The sequence below is a fragment of the Salmo salar genome, chromosome 09 (assembly GCF_965601325.2).
Source record: "Salmo salar chromosome 09, fSalSal1, whole genome shotgun sequence".
Classification (NCBI taxonomy): Eukaryota; Metazoa; Chordata; class Actinopteri; order Salmoniformes; family Salmonidae; genus Salmo; species Salmo salar.
In genome coordinates, this window is record NC_138299.1 from 45381402 (window position 1) to 45396231 (window position 14830).

The 14830-nt window shown below is 40.8% G+C and overlaps 2 protein-coding genes across 2 annotated transcripts; both read right to left on the reverse strand.

The window, feature by feature from the left end:
* Positions 1 to 7494: 7494 nt before the first annotated feature.
* LOC106611383 (thrombomodulin) lies at positions 7495 to 9592 on the reverse strand. The gene has a single exon (XM_014211545.3). It carries the CDS (start codon positions 9256 to 9258, stop codon positions 8143 to 8145), a length of 1116 nt encoding a protein of 371 aa, XP_014067020.1. The 5' UTR covers positions 9259 to 9592; the 3' UTR covers positions 7495 to 8142.
* Positions 9593 to 12477: 2885 nt separating this feature from the next.
* Positions 12478 to 14296, reverse strand: cd93 (CD93 molecule). Its single transcript, XM_014211544.3, is given in 2 exon segments — positions 12478 to 12671; positions 12674 to 14296. Coding segments are annotated over 2 exon segments (1488 nt in total). The 5' UTR covers positions 14115 to 14296; the 3' UTR covers positions 12478 to 12624.
* Between the last annotated feature and the right edge of the window lie 534 nt (positions 14297 to 14830).

Sequence of the window (14830 nt, forward strand, 5' to 3'; positions counted from 1 at the left end):
TTGTCATAAGTATCAAAACTGTAAAAACAATATGTAGCTTTTCTGCAGAAAGAACCAGCCTCATAAATTTATGACTTTATCCTTTTTCTTCAGTGTGGCCCTAGTACTCTGTCATATAAACAAATACACATTCCATATGAATATAAAAACACAATGTGTAACATTATGTTCCTTTATTGAATAAGGACAAAACAAAGCAGGTAAACCATCAGCTCCTTTCGAAACTGAAGTCACAGTGACTACAAGATGGAAAGCACAGAATCCAAGCATATTATACAAAATGATACATACACATTCAAAGGTCTGTATATAACACACCCTGCATGTCTGCACACTAAAATAAATGCAGGACAAATCCATACACATCAACTGAACAGACAAATGAATGGATGCAGTAGCCTCCCTGCAGCCTTGTATTACACACAGTATACCGCACAAACATCATAAGAGGCCAAATTCGTAAAAAAACGAACCCAAAAAAACCCCAATTCCTCTGCCACCGCAGGACATATTTAACCAAAATTGAAAGCACACATACTAACTAAAATAATTCAACACATATTGGTCCCTCAGCAGCCGACCACTGTCGTCATCAGGGAAGATTGCCGGATTGTCCCAGTCCATGGCTGGTGGCACTCTGGGGGCCCTCTCCTTCCTCAGGCAGGCCACATTGTGGAGGACAGCACAAGCCACAGTAATATCACATGCCCTAACAGGGCTGACCCTTAATTTGTGAAGGCAGTGAAAGCGTGCCTTCAGGAGGCCAAAGGTCATTTCAACTCTGGCCCTGGTCCTGGCATGGGCATGGTTGTAGGCCTGCTGTGCTTCCTGGGGGTCTGTGAAAGGTGTCAGGAGAAAAGGCTGGCAGCCATACCCCCTGTCTCCCAGCAGCACACCAGAGAATTCACCTGTCAACACAAAATCTCATCATTACTACCTCATAAACACAGTGATATTCTTGACACAGCCATGATGGTTATAAATAGGGGTTGTGTGGCTTACCTTGTGATAGGCACTGATAGATTTCAGAGGCCCGAAAGATTCTGGAGTCATGGACTGAGCCAGGCCATTTTGCCACAACATTGCTGATCACACAGTCAGCATTGCAGACCATCTGAAATCATAAGATGAGGAATATTACACCAATCAATGCACATCACTGGCAATGCAGAGTGTTCGTCAATGGACAATATCAAAAAGTTATGTTCACCTGAACATTAATGCTGTGAAAGGATTTCCTATTCACAAAATCGGCCTCATGGGCACCTGAGGGGGCTTTTATCCTTATGTGTGTGCAGTCCACTGCACCAATGACATTGGGGAAATCTGTCACACAAAGTAATGAGTATCCTACTATGTGTTAACAGTTGTCCTGTAATTTGTAGATCCTCTTACCTGCAATCCTATAGAACTCCTCTTTGATGTCACAGAGTCTTCTGTGGCCAGGGAAGGAGATGAAGACATCTGCTAATGCTTTGATAGCCAGACACACACTCCTTATTGTGCGGCAAATTGTGGCCTTGTTCAGCATCCCCCACTGAGTACAGGAAGGCTCCACTAGAAAAAAAGCGCAAGGCCACACAAACCATTTGCTCCACACTCAGTGCATGGCTCCGTGCAGTGCGGTGCTTAATCCTGGGACCCAGTAGTCTGCATAGATACCTGATGCCATCTGCAGAAAACCTGTATCTTTCATATAGATGGTCATCAGGGAAGGCCAGTGGGTCCAACCGGTCCCTGAAGACCCTTTCTCGCCTGAAGGCTCTCCTCAGCACAAGTGCTTCTTCATCCACCACATCTCGCACGAATGGGCATGCCATTGTCAGAGCAGAAAGGAACACACAATTTTGGGCCTTCATATAGGCTAGTGGCCACACCTGGTGCTGGGGGGGGTGGGCAAAAGAGGGCGATGCCTTATAACGATGACTTGGTTGTACTGATTGCTGGGAAAATAAAAAAAACCTTAGAAAGATGCCACCGTCCTGTGTGCTCACAATAAGAGCTCATATGTCATGGCTCACTTGACTTTACGAGAATATACCTAATTTTTATTTTGAGCTGTGTCATCTTCTTGGAGCTGGGGGAGGAAAGAAAAATAATGATTAATACATTTGTGTTACAGTTAGCATACAGTGTACATTGAAGGCATATCTCACCTCCCTCTCAAGTTTTTTTATTTCAAGGTCCAGTTTCCTAATTGTCCTCTTTTTTATTTCGGACTCCAGTGCAAGATTTTCCATCTTTTTCTTCTTGTACTGAATGTCTATGTCTGCCAGTTCTATTTGGCGCCGGAGGTGGTTGCCATACAACTTTCTGATAGCTTGTGAGCTCTGTGAACACAATACAATTAGCGCAGCTGGAATTTGGCAGGATGTGGTGTCCTTTTATTAATACGCACTATGTTGCCAGGCTGGTTTTCCCACTGTATAGCATCTGGGTCCTGTAAAAGAAATTAGATTTTTTGATTTTGATGAGGACTCCTCACCATTGTAGAGTAAATAGTACTTTCACAGTCTTAACATGATACCTCATGCCTTCTGGAATCCAGAGAGATGGTCTCCTCCTCATCATCGTCTCCATCATGTGCTGTTGCTGCTGCACTGGGGCCTTCACCCTATCACATTTAATCGGATTCATATTGAAGCTAGTAGACAAGACATGCCAGGCCTACAGTATGCCTTTGATGGAGTACTTACTGGATCAGCATCGTCTGGTGCTTGTGCTGGTGGCTCTAACAGGAACACAGTGCTGCCAGACACTGCAAGGCAATAGGTAAACCAAAGTCAGACAGTCCAAATTGATTCAATATGAATGTGGTTGTATCCCATGTAGAGATGGAAGGACATACCTTGAATGAAGCGGGTGGCATCTTGGGAGGAACCTATGCTCGTCTCTTTCCCCCCAGGGATCCCCTCTAAGACGGGCCTGCCTTTATTTAGCTCCAAGGCCATGTCCTCTGCTGGGGTAAGGTCAGCCTTTGGTGACCCACCACCCGTGCCTTGTCTGTGGGTATTCTTTTTCACTGCTAAAACAGTACAGACAATGTGTGAGCAGGCACCTTCTGGGTACAATATATGCTTGTGCTTTGTTAAATATTAGTCAGGGACCATACCATTCTGCAGAATGTTCTTGTATTTGATTTTGACCTGCTGCCATGTCCGTTTTGGCCCGTTCATGTTTAATCTACACACACACACACACACACACACACACACATTTAATGGAGTCACACTGCAAAAAATTACTTGGTATTTTTGTCTTGTTTTCAGTAAAAATATCAAAAAATCTATCATAGCTTTATACAGTGTGATGGAGTTACTTTACACAATTTCACTCATATCTGCAGTGCATTTCAATTAAAAATTTAACCGTTTCATAATTACAGTACAACTGCATTTTTGGAGATGTGAATTAAATATTTGAATTGTAATTGTGATGTTTCAGCGGAGCGGTGACTGTGTAATTGTGCACTACTTACGCATTCAGGCGGTCTGCAATACTTTGCCACGCTTTTTCTCTTTGCTTTATCACTGTGGCGGTGTTGCCTTTCTTCTTAATTATATATTTTACCTCCTCGTATGCCTCCATGAGGATTTGTGCTTCCGACGGGGAAAAGTACGCGGCTCTAGTTGCCATGGTAAATCAGTTAATCTGTGATCTGTGGCGGGGTCTATTTGAGTGAGCCGTGAGCGCGCACCTATCCAGGATTGGTTTCACCTGGCTTAATGAATCCGTGTCTGCTCATCCTGGCTTGGTCTTTGTGCAACCAATTAAGCCTGGACGCACATGTTTTGGCTTCATTGAGCTCAGCTGAGTCATTTATCCCGGATGTCTTAATTCTACTTTTGTGCAACAGGCCCCTGGTGTGCAAAAGAGCAGCAAAGTAAATAAAAACAATATGGGGATGAGGCAGGTAGATTGGGTGGGCATTTACAGATGGACTATGTACAGCTGCAGCGATCGGATAGCTGCTCAGATAGCTGATGTTTAAAGTTAGTGAGGGAAATATAAGTCTCCAGCTTCAGCAACTTTTGCAATTCGTTCCAGTCACTGGCAGCAGAGAACTGGAAGGAAAGGCGGCCAAAGGAGGTGTTAGCTTTGGGGATGACCAGTGAGATATACCAGCTGGAGCGCGTGCTACGGGTGGGTGTTGTTATCGTGGCTAGTGAGCTGAGATAAGGCGGAGCTTTACCTAGCATAGACCTATAGATGACCTGGAGCCAGTGGGTCTGGTGACGAATATGTAGCGAGGGCCAGCCGACTAGAGCATACAGGTCACAGTGGTGGGTGGTATATGGGGCTTTGGTAACAAAACGGATGGCACTGTGATAGACTACATCCAATTTGCTGAGTAGAGTATTGGAAGCTATTTTGTAGATGGCATCGCCGAAGTCGAGGATCGGTAGAATAGTCAGTTTTACTAGGGTAAGTTTGGCGGCGTGAGTGAAGGAGGCTTTGTTGCGAAATAGAAAGCCGATTCTAGATTTGATTTTGGATTGGAGATGTTTGATATGAGTCTGGAAGGAGAGTTTACAGTCTAGCCAGACACCTAGGTATTTGTAGTTGTCCATGTATTCTAGGTCAGAAGGGTCCCGATTATTGATGTTAGTCGGGCCAGCGGGTGCGGGCAGCGAACGGTTGAAAAGCATGCATTTGGTTTACAATACCAGTGAGAGGAACCTATTGTGTTTCTGCAACAGAGAAGGAGTCTTTATCTGGGACATTCAAGGTGTCAACTCTACCTAGTCAGAAGGTATAAATATGTGCTTGTGGGTAGAATAAACTTGGTTTGAGCTTTTCTGGTTGTCCGTTCCAGTTTTTTCTTTATTTGTTCAGAACCTAACATACTTTCAGGCCACTGCGGGACCTCAGCAACCCACTCCTGATGCAGAACGTTGTTGATTTCCAGCTCTACCCGGTTTCCATCAAGGAGACTGGTCTCCTCCTTCATTCTTTTGACATTCTGAAAAAATACAATTAAATTAAGGAATAACATACAGTTGAAGTCAGAAATGTACATACACCTTAGTCAAATACATTTAAACTCAGTTTTTGTCATGTCCTGACCAGTATAAGGGGTTATTTGTTATTGTAGTTTGGTCAGGACGTGGTAGGGGTGTGTTTGTTTTGTGTTGTCTGGGTTTTTGGGTTGTGTTCTATGTTTTGTATTTCTATGTTCTATTTTCTAGTTTTCTATTTCTATGTCTAGTTTATTGTTTTGACCTTCAATTGAGGCAGTTGTTCCTCATTGCCTCTAATTGAAGGTCCTATTTAGTAGGGGTGTTTTTCTATGTGTTTTGTGGGTAGTTGTTTCGTGTATAGCTGTATGCCTAACAGGACTGTGTGTCGTCGTTGTTTTTGTATACGTGTTTTTTTGTTTTGGTTTTCCTTCTTACTGCAAATAAAAAAGATGATGAGTATACAGACTCCCAGTGCATTTTGGTCCACTTTATACGACGGCCGTGACAGTTTTACACAATTCCTGACATTTGATCCAAGTAAAAATTGTCTTAGGTCTTAGGTCAGTTAGGATCACCACTTTATTTTAAGAATGTGAAATGTCAGAATAATAGTAGAGAATTATTTATTTCAGCTTTTATTTCCTTCATCACATACCCAGTGGGTCAGAAGTTTACATACACTCAATTAGTATTTGGTAGCATTGCCTTTAAATTGTTTAACTTAGGTCAAACGTTTCGGGTAGCCTTCCACAAGCTTCCCACAATAAGTTGGGCGAATTTTGGTCCATTCCTCCTGAAAGAGCTGGTGTAACTGAGTCAGGTTTGTATGCCTCCTTGCTCGCACACGCTTTTTGAGTTCTGCCCACAAATTTTCTATGGGATTGAGGTCAGGGCTTTGTGATGGCCACTCCAATACCTTAACTTTGTTGCCCTTTAGCCATTTTGCCACAACTTTGGAAGTATGCTTTGGGTCATTGTCCATTTGGAAGACCCATTTGCGACCAAGCTTTAACTTCCTGACTGACGTCTTGAGATGTTGCTTCAATATATCCACATACTTTTCCTTCCACATACTTTTCCTTCCTCATGAGCCATCTATTTTGTGAAGTGCTCCAGTCCCTCCTGCAGCAAAGCACCCCTACAACATGATTGTCACGCCCTGACCTTAGAGAGCCTTTTTTATTCTGGTCCTCGTGTCCATCCTCATGAAGTTATGCAGGACACAGGTAGCCTTCACACACCTGAATTCCTCCAGGAGGCAGTACCAGATGGCCCTGGTCACCCAAACCTTGCAGTGCCCTACACGTTAATTGTATTCAATCGTTTTGAAGGAATCTCCAATTACAAGGTATCTGTAGGAATGTGAAAGACAATGTAATTATTAGACTTTTACATCACCAGGTCATTGTGGATTACTAAAGTATAATATCCCTGATAACAAATCATGATAACATTGGATTGATAGATGCATGGGCACACATATGTGTGTACCTTCCCTATCCAGAATAGCCTACTCACTTTGACAGTTGGGGCTGCTATCCTTTCACCCTCCTCCAAGACTGTTAGCTAGCTACCTACAAATGTACATTTTTACATTTTAGTCATTTAGCAGACGCTCTTATCCAGAGCGACTTACAGTAGTGAATACATACATTTCATACATTTTGTACTGTAATGTATTTGGAGTTTGTTTTTTACAGTGATAAATACATCAAGATAGCAGCTCATTTGAGTTAGCCTGCACTGTAGCTAGTTACCTAATAATACATCTTTTTTTTTTTTTTTACATTTTCGAAATGTATTTACTTACTTTTGGACAATTGGAAACAGGGCAGCAAAGTTTGTTTGCCACCAGAGCGTTTTAGAGGATATTAAATGTACACATTTAATAACCAGACCTTCATACAAACTTGCAATGCTGAATTCTTGACGCACAATGGAACATGCTGCTATATGCTGCCATATGCTGCCAGCACGCCCACAAGCGAGTGGGCGGCCTAAGCGGTACGCCGCAATTTACCGCTATCTAGTGTACATGCAACATAACCCGAAACCTTTTCCTAACCATAACCCAATTATCCCAACATGACACGTCAATTCTCCTAACCTTCCACTTTAATTACCATAACTTGCTACGTTAGTCATCCTAACCTCTCACATGAATTATCCTAAACTCTCACGTTAATTATCCAAACCTGCCTACTGGGCCTGGCTAAAATGCTACAAGGAAGCAGCAAGCAGCCACTCAAAATGTGTGCCTGGATAGTCTGAAAGAGACCCCTGTGTCTTTTTGTACTTTGGATCTAATGGTAGACAAAGGAGAACAGTCATATCCTATTCCAAAATACTACTCATATAATGGAATGTTAATTGTATTTTCTTACACTGTAAAAGATGTGGTGATGTTAGGTACACCACGTCTACATGCAAAAGTTGATTAGTCAATGGGCCAAGTGAAATGAGCACGTTGATTTGTTTGTACATTTGTTTTGACAAATTGAGGTCATTGTAAACATTGAGACAGAAACTGCTGTATCTATGATATATATTTTTATTTCACCAAATAAAGTAACAAAAATGTGTCCCCTAATGGATGTTCTTGGGGCTTCATTTTACAATACTGATAATAACAACAGGGTCGAAAAAAAGTGATTCTACCAAACTACAACATCATGGGTAAGCTCAGGACCTCCCTCAGCCTGTACATTTTGACAATTCATAGTGTAGTACTAATTCTAACACTAGCAGTATAATAATTAGGCCACATTGATATTATCAAAAGCATGAATGGTCCGTGACATTAAGCAAGCAATTGTTATATTACTTTGATTGAAACAACCATATGCCCTTGTCTGGAAATGTGTATGCATCATTTGTAGGGTATCCATCAACGACATTTGTACTTTTATTTTGAATTTTTACTATTCATAAACAGTTTATAATTGTTTTTTATCATACACTATTTAGCAATCATTATGAGAATGTTCTACATATGGAAATGCTATAAGTCGTTCGTTGTTTCTTTTAGACAGCTTTACTTAGACATCTTCATTTAGGTTTCATAACATTTATGACAACATGGCTATAGAGGTAATATTGAACAACAGTCACAACAGTAGCATTAACTACTATTAATGTTGATAGCTTTTGCTCATTCCTTTAATGTGGCAGTCACTGGTTTCTATAACGCCTCATCATTACGTCCCTGTTGGCTATCAACATTCTGCTCATGACGCTTAATAACACAATACCGAACAACAAGTATCAGCACTATGACCGCAACTGCAATGAAAATCCATACCCAAATAAATCCCCCCGCTGTTGCTGATGACACATTACTTGTCAAGTTAAAACCTGGCGCTAAAAAGTCAGTGTGGACAGCCGTTGTTTGGGGTACACTTTCATTTCCGTCTGTTTTGACACATTTAACGAGATTTTGAAGGGAAAATCCTGCTCTGCATGAACAAACAAAACTTCCAAACGTGTTAACACAAAGTCCATCACAATATCGATTCTCGCATTCGTCAATGTCATGGCAATAATCATCACTCTTTATGAAGCCACTAGGACAATCACATTGTGTCCCATCGCTGTTTCTGTCGCATATTACTGGACATTTGGCCAAAGGACAGTGCATTTTACACAAGTTGGGGTTTTCGCTACTTGGAATATAGCTTTCATAACACGTGCATTTGTAGCCCCCAGGTACCTCTGTGCACATATGTTCGCAAGGAGCCTCAGCGCATCCATCATTAATAAACTCTTGAGCCTCCATATGCGGTGTTTGGCACGTGCTTTTATGAACATTCTGACACAAAAATCCATCGACTTTTTCCTGGCAAAGTCGTTCTGTCCACATTCGATCGGTAGTAACGGACACACACCGTGGAGCGCAGACATGTACGTTGTCTTTCCAGTTGCTGAATTCTGTGATTTGAAATCCAGTTGTCCACTGGTATCCTCTCAATTTCGATTCGATGTTGCTACATCGGTCATCTGGTAGGCGCAATCCAATCCAGAAGTCTCCCGTTACGCCTACAAGCAAATCTCCAATCATTTCGTTTGATGCTGCAGATCGAACGGTCAATAACTCTCCTTCCATCTTTTGGCAATTTTTTCCCGATGTCTGGAAATCGACAGCACCCAGGGTTACAGCGTTGCAAATGTTCCCCTTGCACACGCAGGTAGTCGAGTCAATGCTTTCCCCTCCTACCGTTAGCATTAACATGGTTATAATAATTATGGTTATCAAACCAACAACATGATTCGTTCTCCTTGCCATGATCGCAATGAACATCACAGGAGGATTCGTGGAGGTCAAAATCAATTTAGTTATACTGAGTAAACCATGAAAGGAGAAACCCTAGAGACAAAAGATTAGAGGAAGGAAGGAAATGGAAACTGCCAGATTTGTTTCTAAAGTTATGACGTTTAAGCCTGTCACCTTCATGGCATAGATATCCGATTTTACATGTGACTTTTTTCCACTGTTACCCACAGCCACAAGTGAAAACTTTAACCACGGTGGTCAGTTGTACACAGTTTTGGAAAACAAGGTGTTTTCGTTTATTTGAATTCATATTTCAACATGAATGTTGCATTCTAATCATTCGTTGACACGCCTTAAATCATTGCAATTCGTCAGAGTAATACAATTTTATAATATTATAAAAATATAACATATTTTTGCAATTAAGTGCACGTGTGTGTGTGTGTGTGTGTGTGTGTGTGTGTGTGTGTGTGTGTGTGTGTCTTTGTGATTCCTTGGCATGCTGTCAAAAATGTCTGGATATTAGTGAAAGGAGTGTAAATTGAAGGGAACAAATAATATTTTTTTCCTTTGTAGGTGCATTGAAATATTTTGTTTTACTAGGTCAGCCATATTAGTATGGCACACCTGGAGCATATTTTCACCTCCGGATGAAAAACGTGCCCAAAGTAAACTGCATGTTACGCAGGCCCAGAAGCTAGGATATGCATATAATTGGATAGAAAACACTCTAAAGTTTCCATAACTGTTAAAATAATGTCTGTGAGTATAACAGAACTGATATGGCAGGCGAAAACCTGAGAAATATCCATCCAGGAAGTGAGATTTTTTTATGTTTGTAGTTTTATATTGAATGCCAATTCAGTAACCCATGACTTAGGTCTCAAATTGCACTTCCTATGGCTTCCACTAGATGTCAACAGTCTTTAGAAATTGTTTCAGGCTTGTATTCTGAAAAATGAGGGAGTAAGACCACTCTGAGTGAGTGGACCCTGGGAAGTCCCCAGACCTGTTTTCTGCGTGCTATTGTCCGGTTGAAATATTATTGATTATTATGACTAAAAACAACCTGAGGATTGATTATAAACATCATTTGACATGTTTCTATGAACTTTACTGATACTATTTTCATTTTTCGTCTGCCTGTTGTGACTGCCTTTGAGCCATTGGATTACTGAACAAAACGCGCCAACAAAACTGAGGTTTTTGGATATAAAGAGGGACTTTATCGAACAAAACAAACATGTATTGTGTAACTGGGAGTCTTGTGAGTGCAACCATATGAAGATCATCAAAGGTAAGTGATTAATTTTATTGCTATTTCTGACTTTTGTGACTAATCTACTTGGCTGGTAACTGTATGTAATGTTTTGTGTGCTGGGCGCTGTCCTCAGATAATCGCATGGTATGCTATCGCCGTAAAGCCTTTTTGAAATCTGACACAGCGCATGGATTAACAAGAGGTTAAGCTTTATTTTGATGTATAACACATATATTGTGTTATACAATTGTGTTACACAAGAATGTAAAATATTTGAATTAAGTATTTTTGAATTTTGCGCTCTACAATTTCACTGGATGTTGGCCAGGTGGGATGCTACTGTCCCACCTACCCTAGAGAGGTTTTTTAAGTATATTAGACTTTTTAAATTGCAGATGTAATCAATAAGATGTCATCTGTGAACTTGAAGCAAAAAAATGCTGTGTTGTTTGGATGACCCATTTGATGGGTTGCAAGCATTGAGTCACTTGGGTTGTTTTCTTGAAAAAGAGCAAGGTCGGATTGTTGTTGCTGTGTTTTTGATGTTGGGTTATTGAGAGATGACCCATTGAGTGGGGTTAATTCTCCCTCCCCCACGTTAGGCTGCGTTTCATTAATGTTTGATCCCGGGGGAGACATTAGTAATGGCTGCAGTTTTCGGGTTGGCTATTTGTTTCAAGTGTATTAGTATGTAAATAAATCTCTTTGCAAAAATGCGTCATCTCTCCCATGTCTTATTCGACTAGTAGTTGTTAATTTCGGATGCCTACCCTGATGTGAATTTTGTTCTATAGAAAGTATTTTAGCTAGCTCATGTTGACCAGCAGTGTGCTGTTCCTTGGCCTTCATTGAAAATAAGAGTTTGTTATTCACTGACTTGCCTGAAGGTTGAATAAAAAAATATATGCAAGTACACTACACATTAACTCACCACTGGGATTAAACACTACATAAGGATCTGTTAGCAGAAAAAAATATTTTATTTAGAAAAGGAAAACAAATATGTTTGCTTTACAGAACTTTTTGTTGTTGATGCCATTTTACAGCTAATTTCCTGCAATTCTACACATTTCACAATGGGGTGGGGAGACATTATTGCAGGTTTAAAATACGATTTCCTGCAATTCTACACAGAGCATGGAGGTCAGGGCCCCTGGGCACTTGCCCTACATGCTATTGGTAATTCAGAAATGATTATTACAAGTTTAGATAGCTGGCTAGACTAACTAAAATAAGTTATCGATCTAAAAAATGATAACTGACATGGGCTAAATGAGTGACCGTCAGTGAATGACATATAACAAGAGGAAAACTGTCGATGCACAACCAAGATTCGAAATTGCACCGTGTGTATTCTACTATTCCAATTCAACAGCGAGTTGAGACCCTGACTGACGTCTGTTAACCACGCACAACGTGACTGGACTAACTACCCGCACACAGCAATGGACTGTATAAAAAACAGCAAAAATATAAATAATGATTACCCAGCAATAAAGTAAGAAATAACCCACTCCTGGGTCAAAACACATGAATAACAATAACTCAGGAAACGAGTAAAAAGCAACCCAACATTTTTTTTGAGTGTATGACGATGCAATAACATTGTTAAACCATTATGAATAAAACATACTTAAAATTGGATATGTGCTTTGATGAAGTACAGGCACTGATCTCAGACACGCTGTAAAATGAAAACATTTGTATTCAGATTCTTCAACGATTTTTAAAATATATTTTAGTAGGTAATGCAATGTCTGAATATTATTTAGATTTGTTATCGTTTAACATTTCAAGAGTTCACATAATTTCAAGCTGTGCTTTCAAGTGACCCATCAAATGTTTCTAACCGAGTCTCTATACCAGAAGCCACCCAACAATAACTGTTAGCAGTGGCGATTTTCTTCCTCGCTTCTTTTTTTGAACGACTACATCGAAATATGACAATACAAGAGGTTACTGCAATGAGAATAAGTAGTGGAACAACAGAAGCAATGACGCAAATAAACAGCCAAGAGCTAAAAAAAATGTGATTATGCGTTGGCCCACTCATTCCAATGGTTTTGCTGGACGGCCTATCCTGCGTAATGTCATGCGTAATGTCATGCGTAATGTCGTGCGTAATGTCGTGCCTAATAGTATCTTGAGGTGGTCCGTGGGTGAACTGAGTCTCTTGTTTTAATTCAACCGGCGATGTGGTTATAGTGTCCATGGTCTCGTCGTGTTGGTCAGTGTCTCTATGGTCACTTGACGTCTCCGCAGTGGAGACAACAGTCACATCTCGAATGCAGGTGATTCCATTAGGGTGTAACCGGAAGTTCTGATGGCAAGAACACCTGAAACTACCAATGGTATTAGTGCACTTGTCCTCGCATTGATTACTGAAGCATTCGTCTATGTCTATACAAGTATGACCGTCCTCAGACACAGTGAACCCCTCGATGCAATGGCAGGAGAAGGATCCTTCAGAGTTAAGACATATTTGCGGACATCTAGATTCCGTGCACTCGTCGATATCGTGGCATTTGCCATCAACCATGGTGTAGCCTCCCTTGCACCTACATGTGTAACTACCTTGGGTATTGACGCAAGGATGACCATCACAGGCATTAATGTGGCATTCATCAACATCAATACAACCAAATTGGTCTCTATCCAATTGGAAGCCGTTTGGGCATAGGCACGAGAAGCCCGTTGCTCCTGTTACACATTGGTACTGGCATGGAGAACTGTGACAATATTCCTTTGGGCCACATGATGCTCTGTCCTGTCCTAACACATAACCGTCCTTGCATCCACAACGGACACCACCAGCGTCACTATCAAAGCACAAATGATCACATCCACCGTTTTTATAGCCACAGTTCTGTTTATCTGAGCCGCAAAACGGACCAGGGATAGTCCAACCATAAACACCATCCGTTAATTTACAAATAGAAACGTGATCATTGTCATTGCATTTTATCTCAGCATATGTTCCAAATGGGAATGCAGTCATGTTATTATCCCCATTTAATGGATTTGCTGAGAATGGGAGCATGTAATTCACTTGCTCTCCTCCTGCCAACAACAAAGGTTTACACATTCCCTTGAAATAGAATTTGCATGAGTAAAAAGCCTTGTCTTTGCAAGATCCATCCGTCCATTTCAATTCATTGCGACTCCATGAAGAATAATGTACCAACACGCAACGCTCCTCTGTGCAAGTGCTGCGAGGTTCCTTCTCCCAGTTCGAATATTGGGAATATTCCCCTCCAGATACCCACTTAAAACCGTTGAGATTCATGTCCCTTATAATGCAGTCGCCTTTACGCAATTTCAGTCCGATCCAAAATTTGAAGTCCAAATAGCGATGGCTTTCGTCGATCTGTGAAAGGGTTGACTGAAGTTCTGCTGTTTTGCTTTTGTCTTTAGTTGTTACCAAGTAACCTCCGTCACCATGGCATTTCAATCGAGCGTCTTCAAAGCTGACTCCCTCCATGTGAAAAGAGAAACAGGCATTGGATCTACACACAGTTGCTTCTCCACCGGTGTCTGCTCCAGTTGCTCCCCACATAGAGAGTTGCAGTAAAAGTAACAACAGCATCATTCCCACATAATCCAATAAACCAACAGCAATCATTGATTTGATTTATTACAGGCTACATTTACGCCTTATTGGCAAACGGACGACAAATTAGGCTTCCTATTCCTTGCCAAAATACAAGTGGTGCGAATTTGAATTGTACGTTCAAGCTCCTACATCCTGTTTTGTATATAAACATTTGACAAAAAAATTGCAGCAGATTTTTGTCTCCTGCAGAACAAAGTTCCATTGTGAAAACCAAAAACAATAGCAGCACCCTCATTGTTTTGACTTGTTTTCCTGATGGCTACGTGTTTAGTAAACGTGACAGACTGCTTGTTTGGACTACACCAAATTTAGCCGATGTTGAATTGCAAACGCAAAACATAGCATTTAATGATTTCACAATCTATTAAACCAATTCCCATACGAAAGTAACAATTTGGATGTAACAATTTTTCATAGCCTATCATATTTATTTCGTTTATTTCGAAAGCTGTTGATTTCATTATTTATTTATTTATGTTGAATAACTTAATAGGCTACATTTAAGTTTATAGAAATAAGCCTTCATTAAAAATTCCAAGTGGACAGACAAAAACGGCTTTCCAAATAGAAAGAATTCAAGAATTTGTTTCCATGTGTTGCAGAGAACAGGGCCTTTTCCTGACAACCATCTTTTAACTCATTTAAAAGCTCTGCTGAAACGAGAGCCCGGAAAAATCACAATAGTGAACTAGATGGTAACTTTACAAGTAAAGTTGTGGGGCTTG

Coding starts and splice junctions, on each gene's coding strand:
- LOC106611383 (XM_014211545.3), bottom strand. CDS start 9,258: ATGTTCATTGCGATCATGGCAAGGAGAACGAATCATGTTGTTGGTTTG.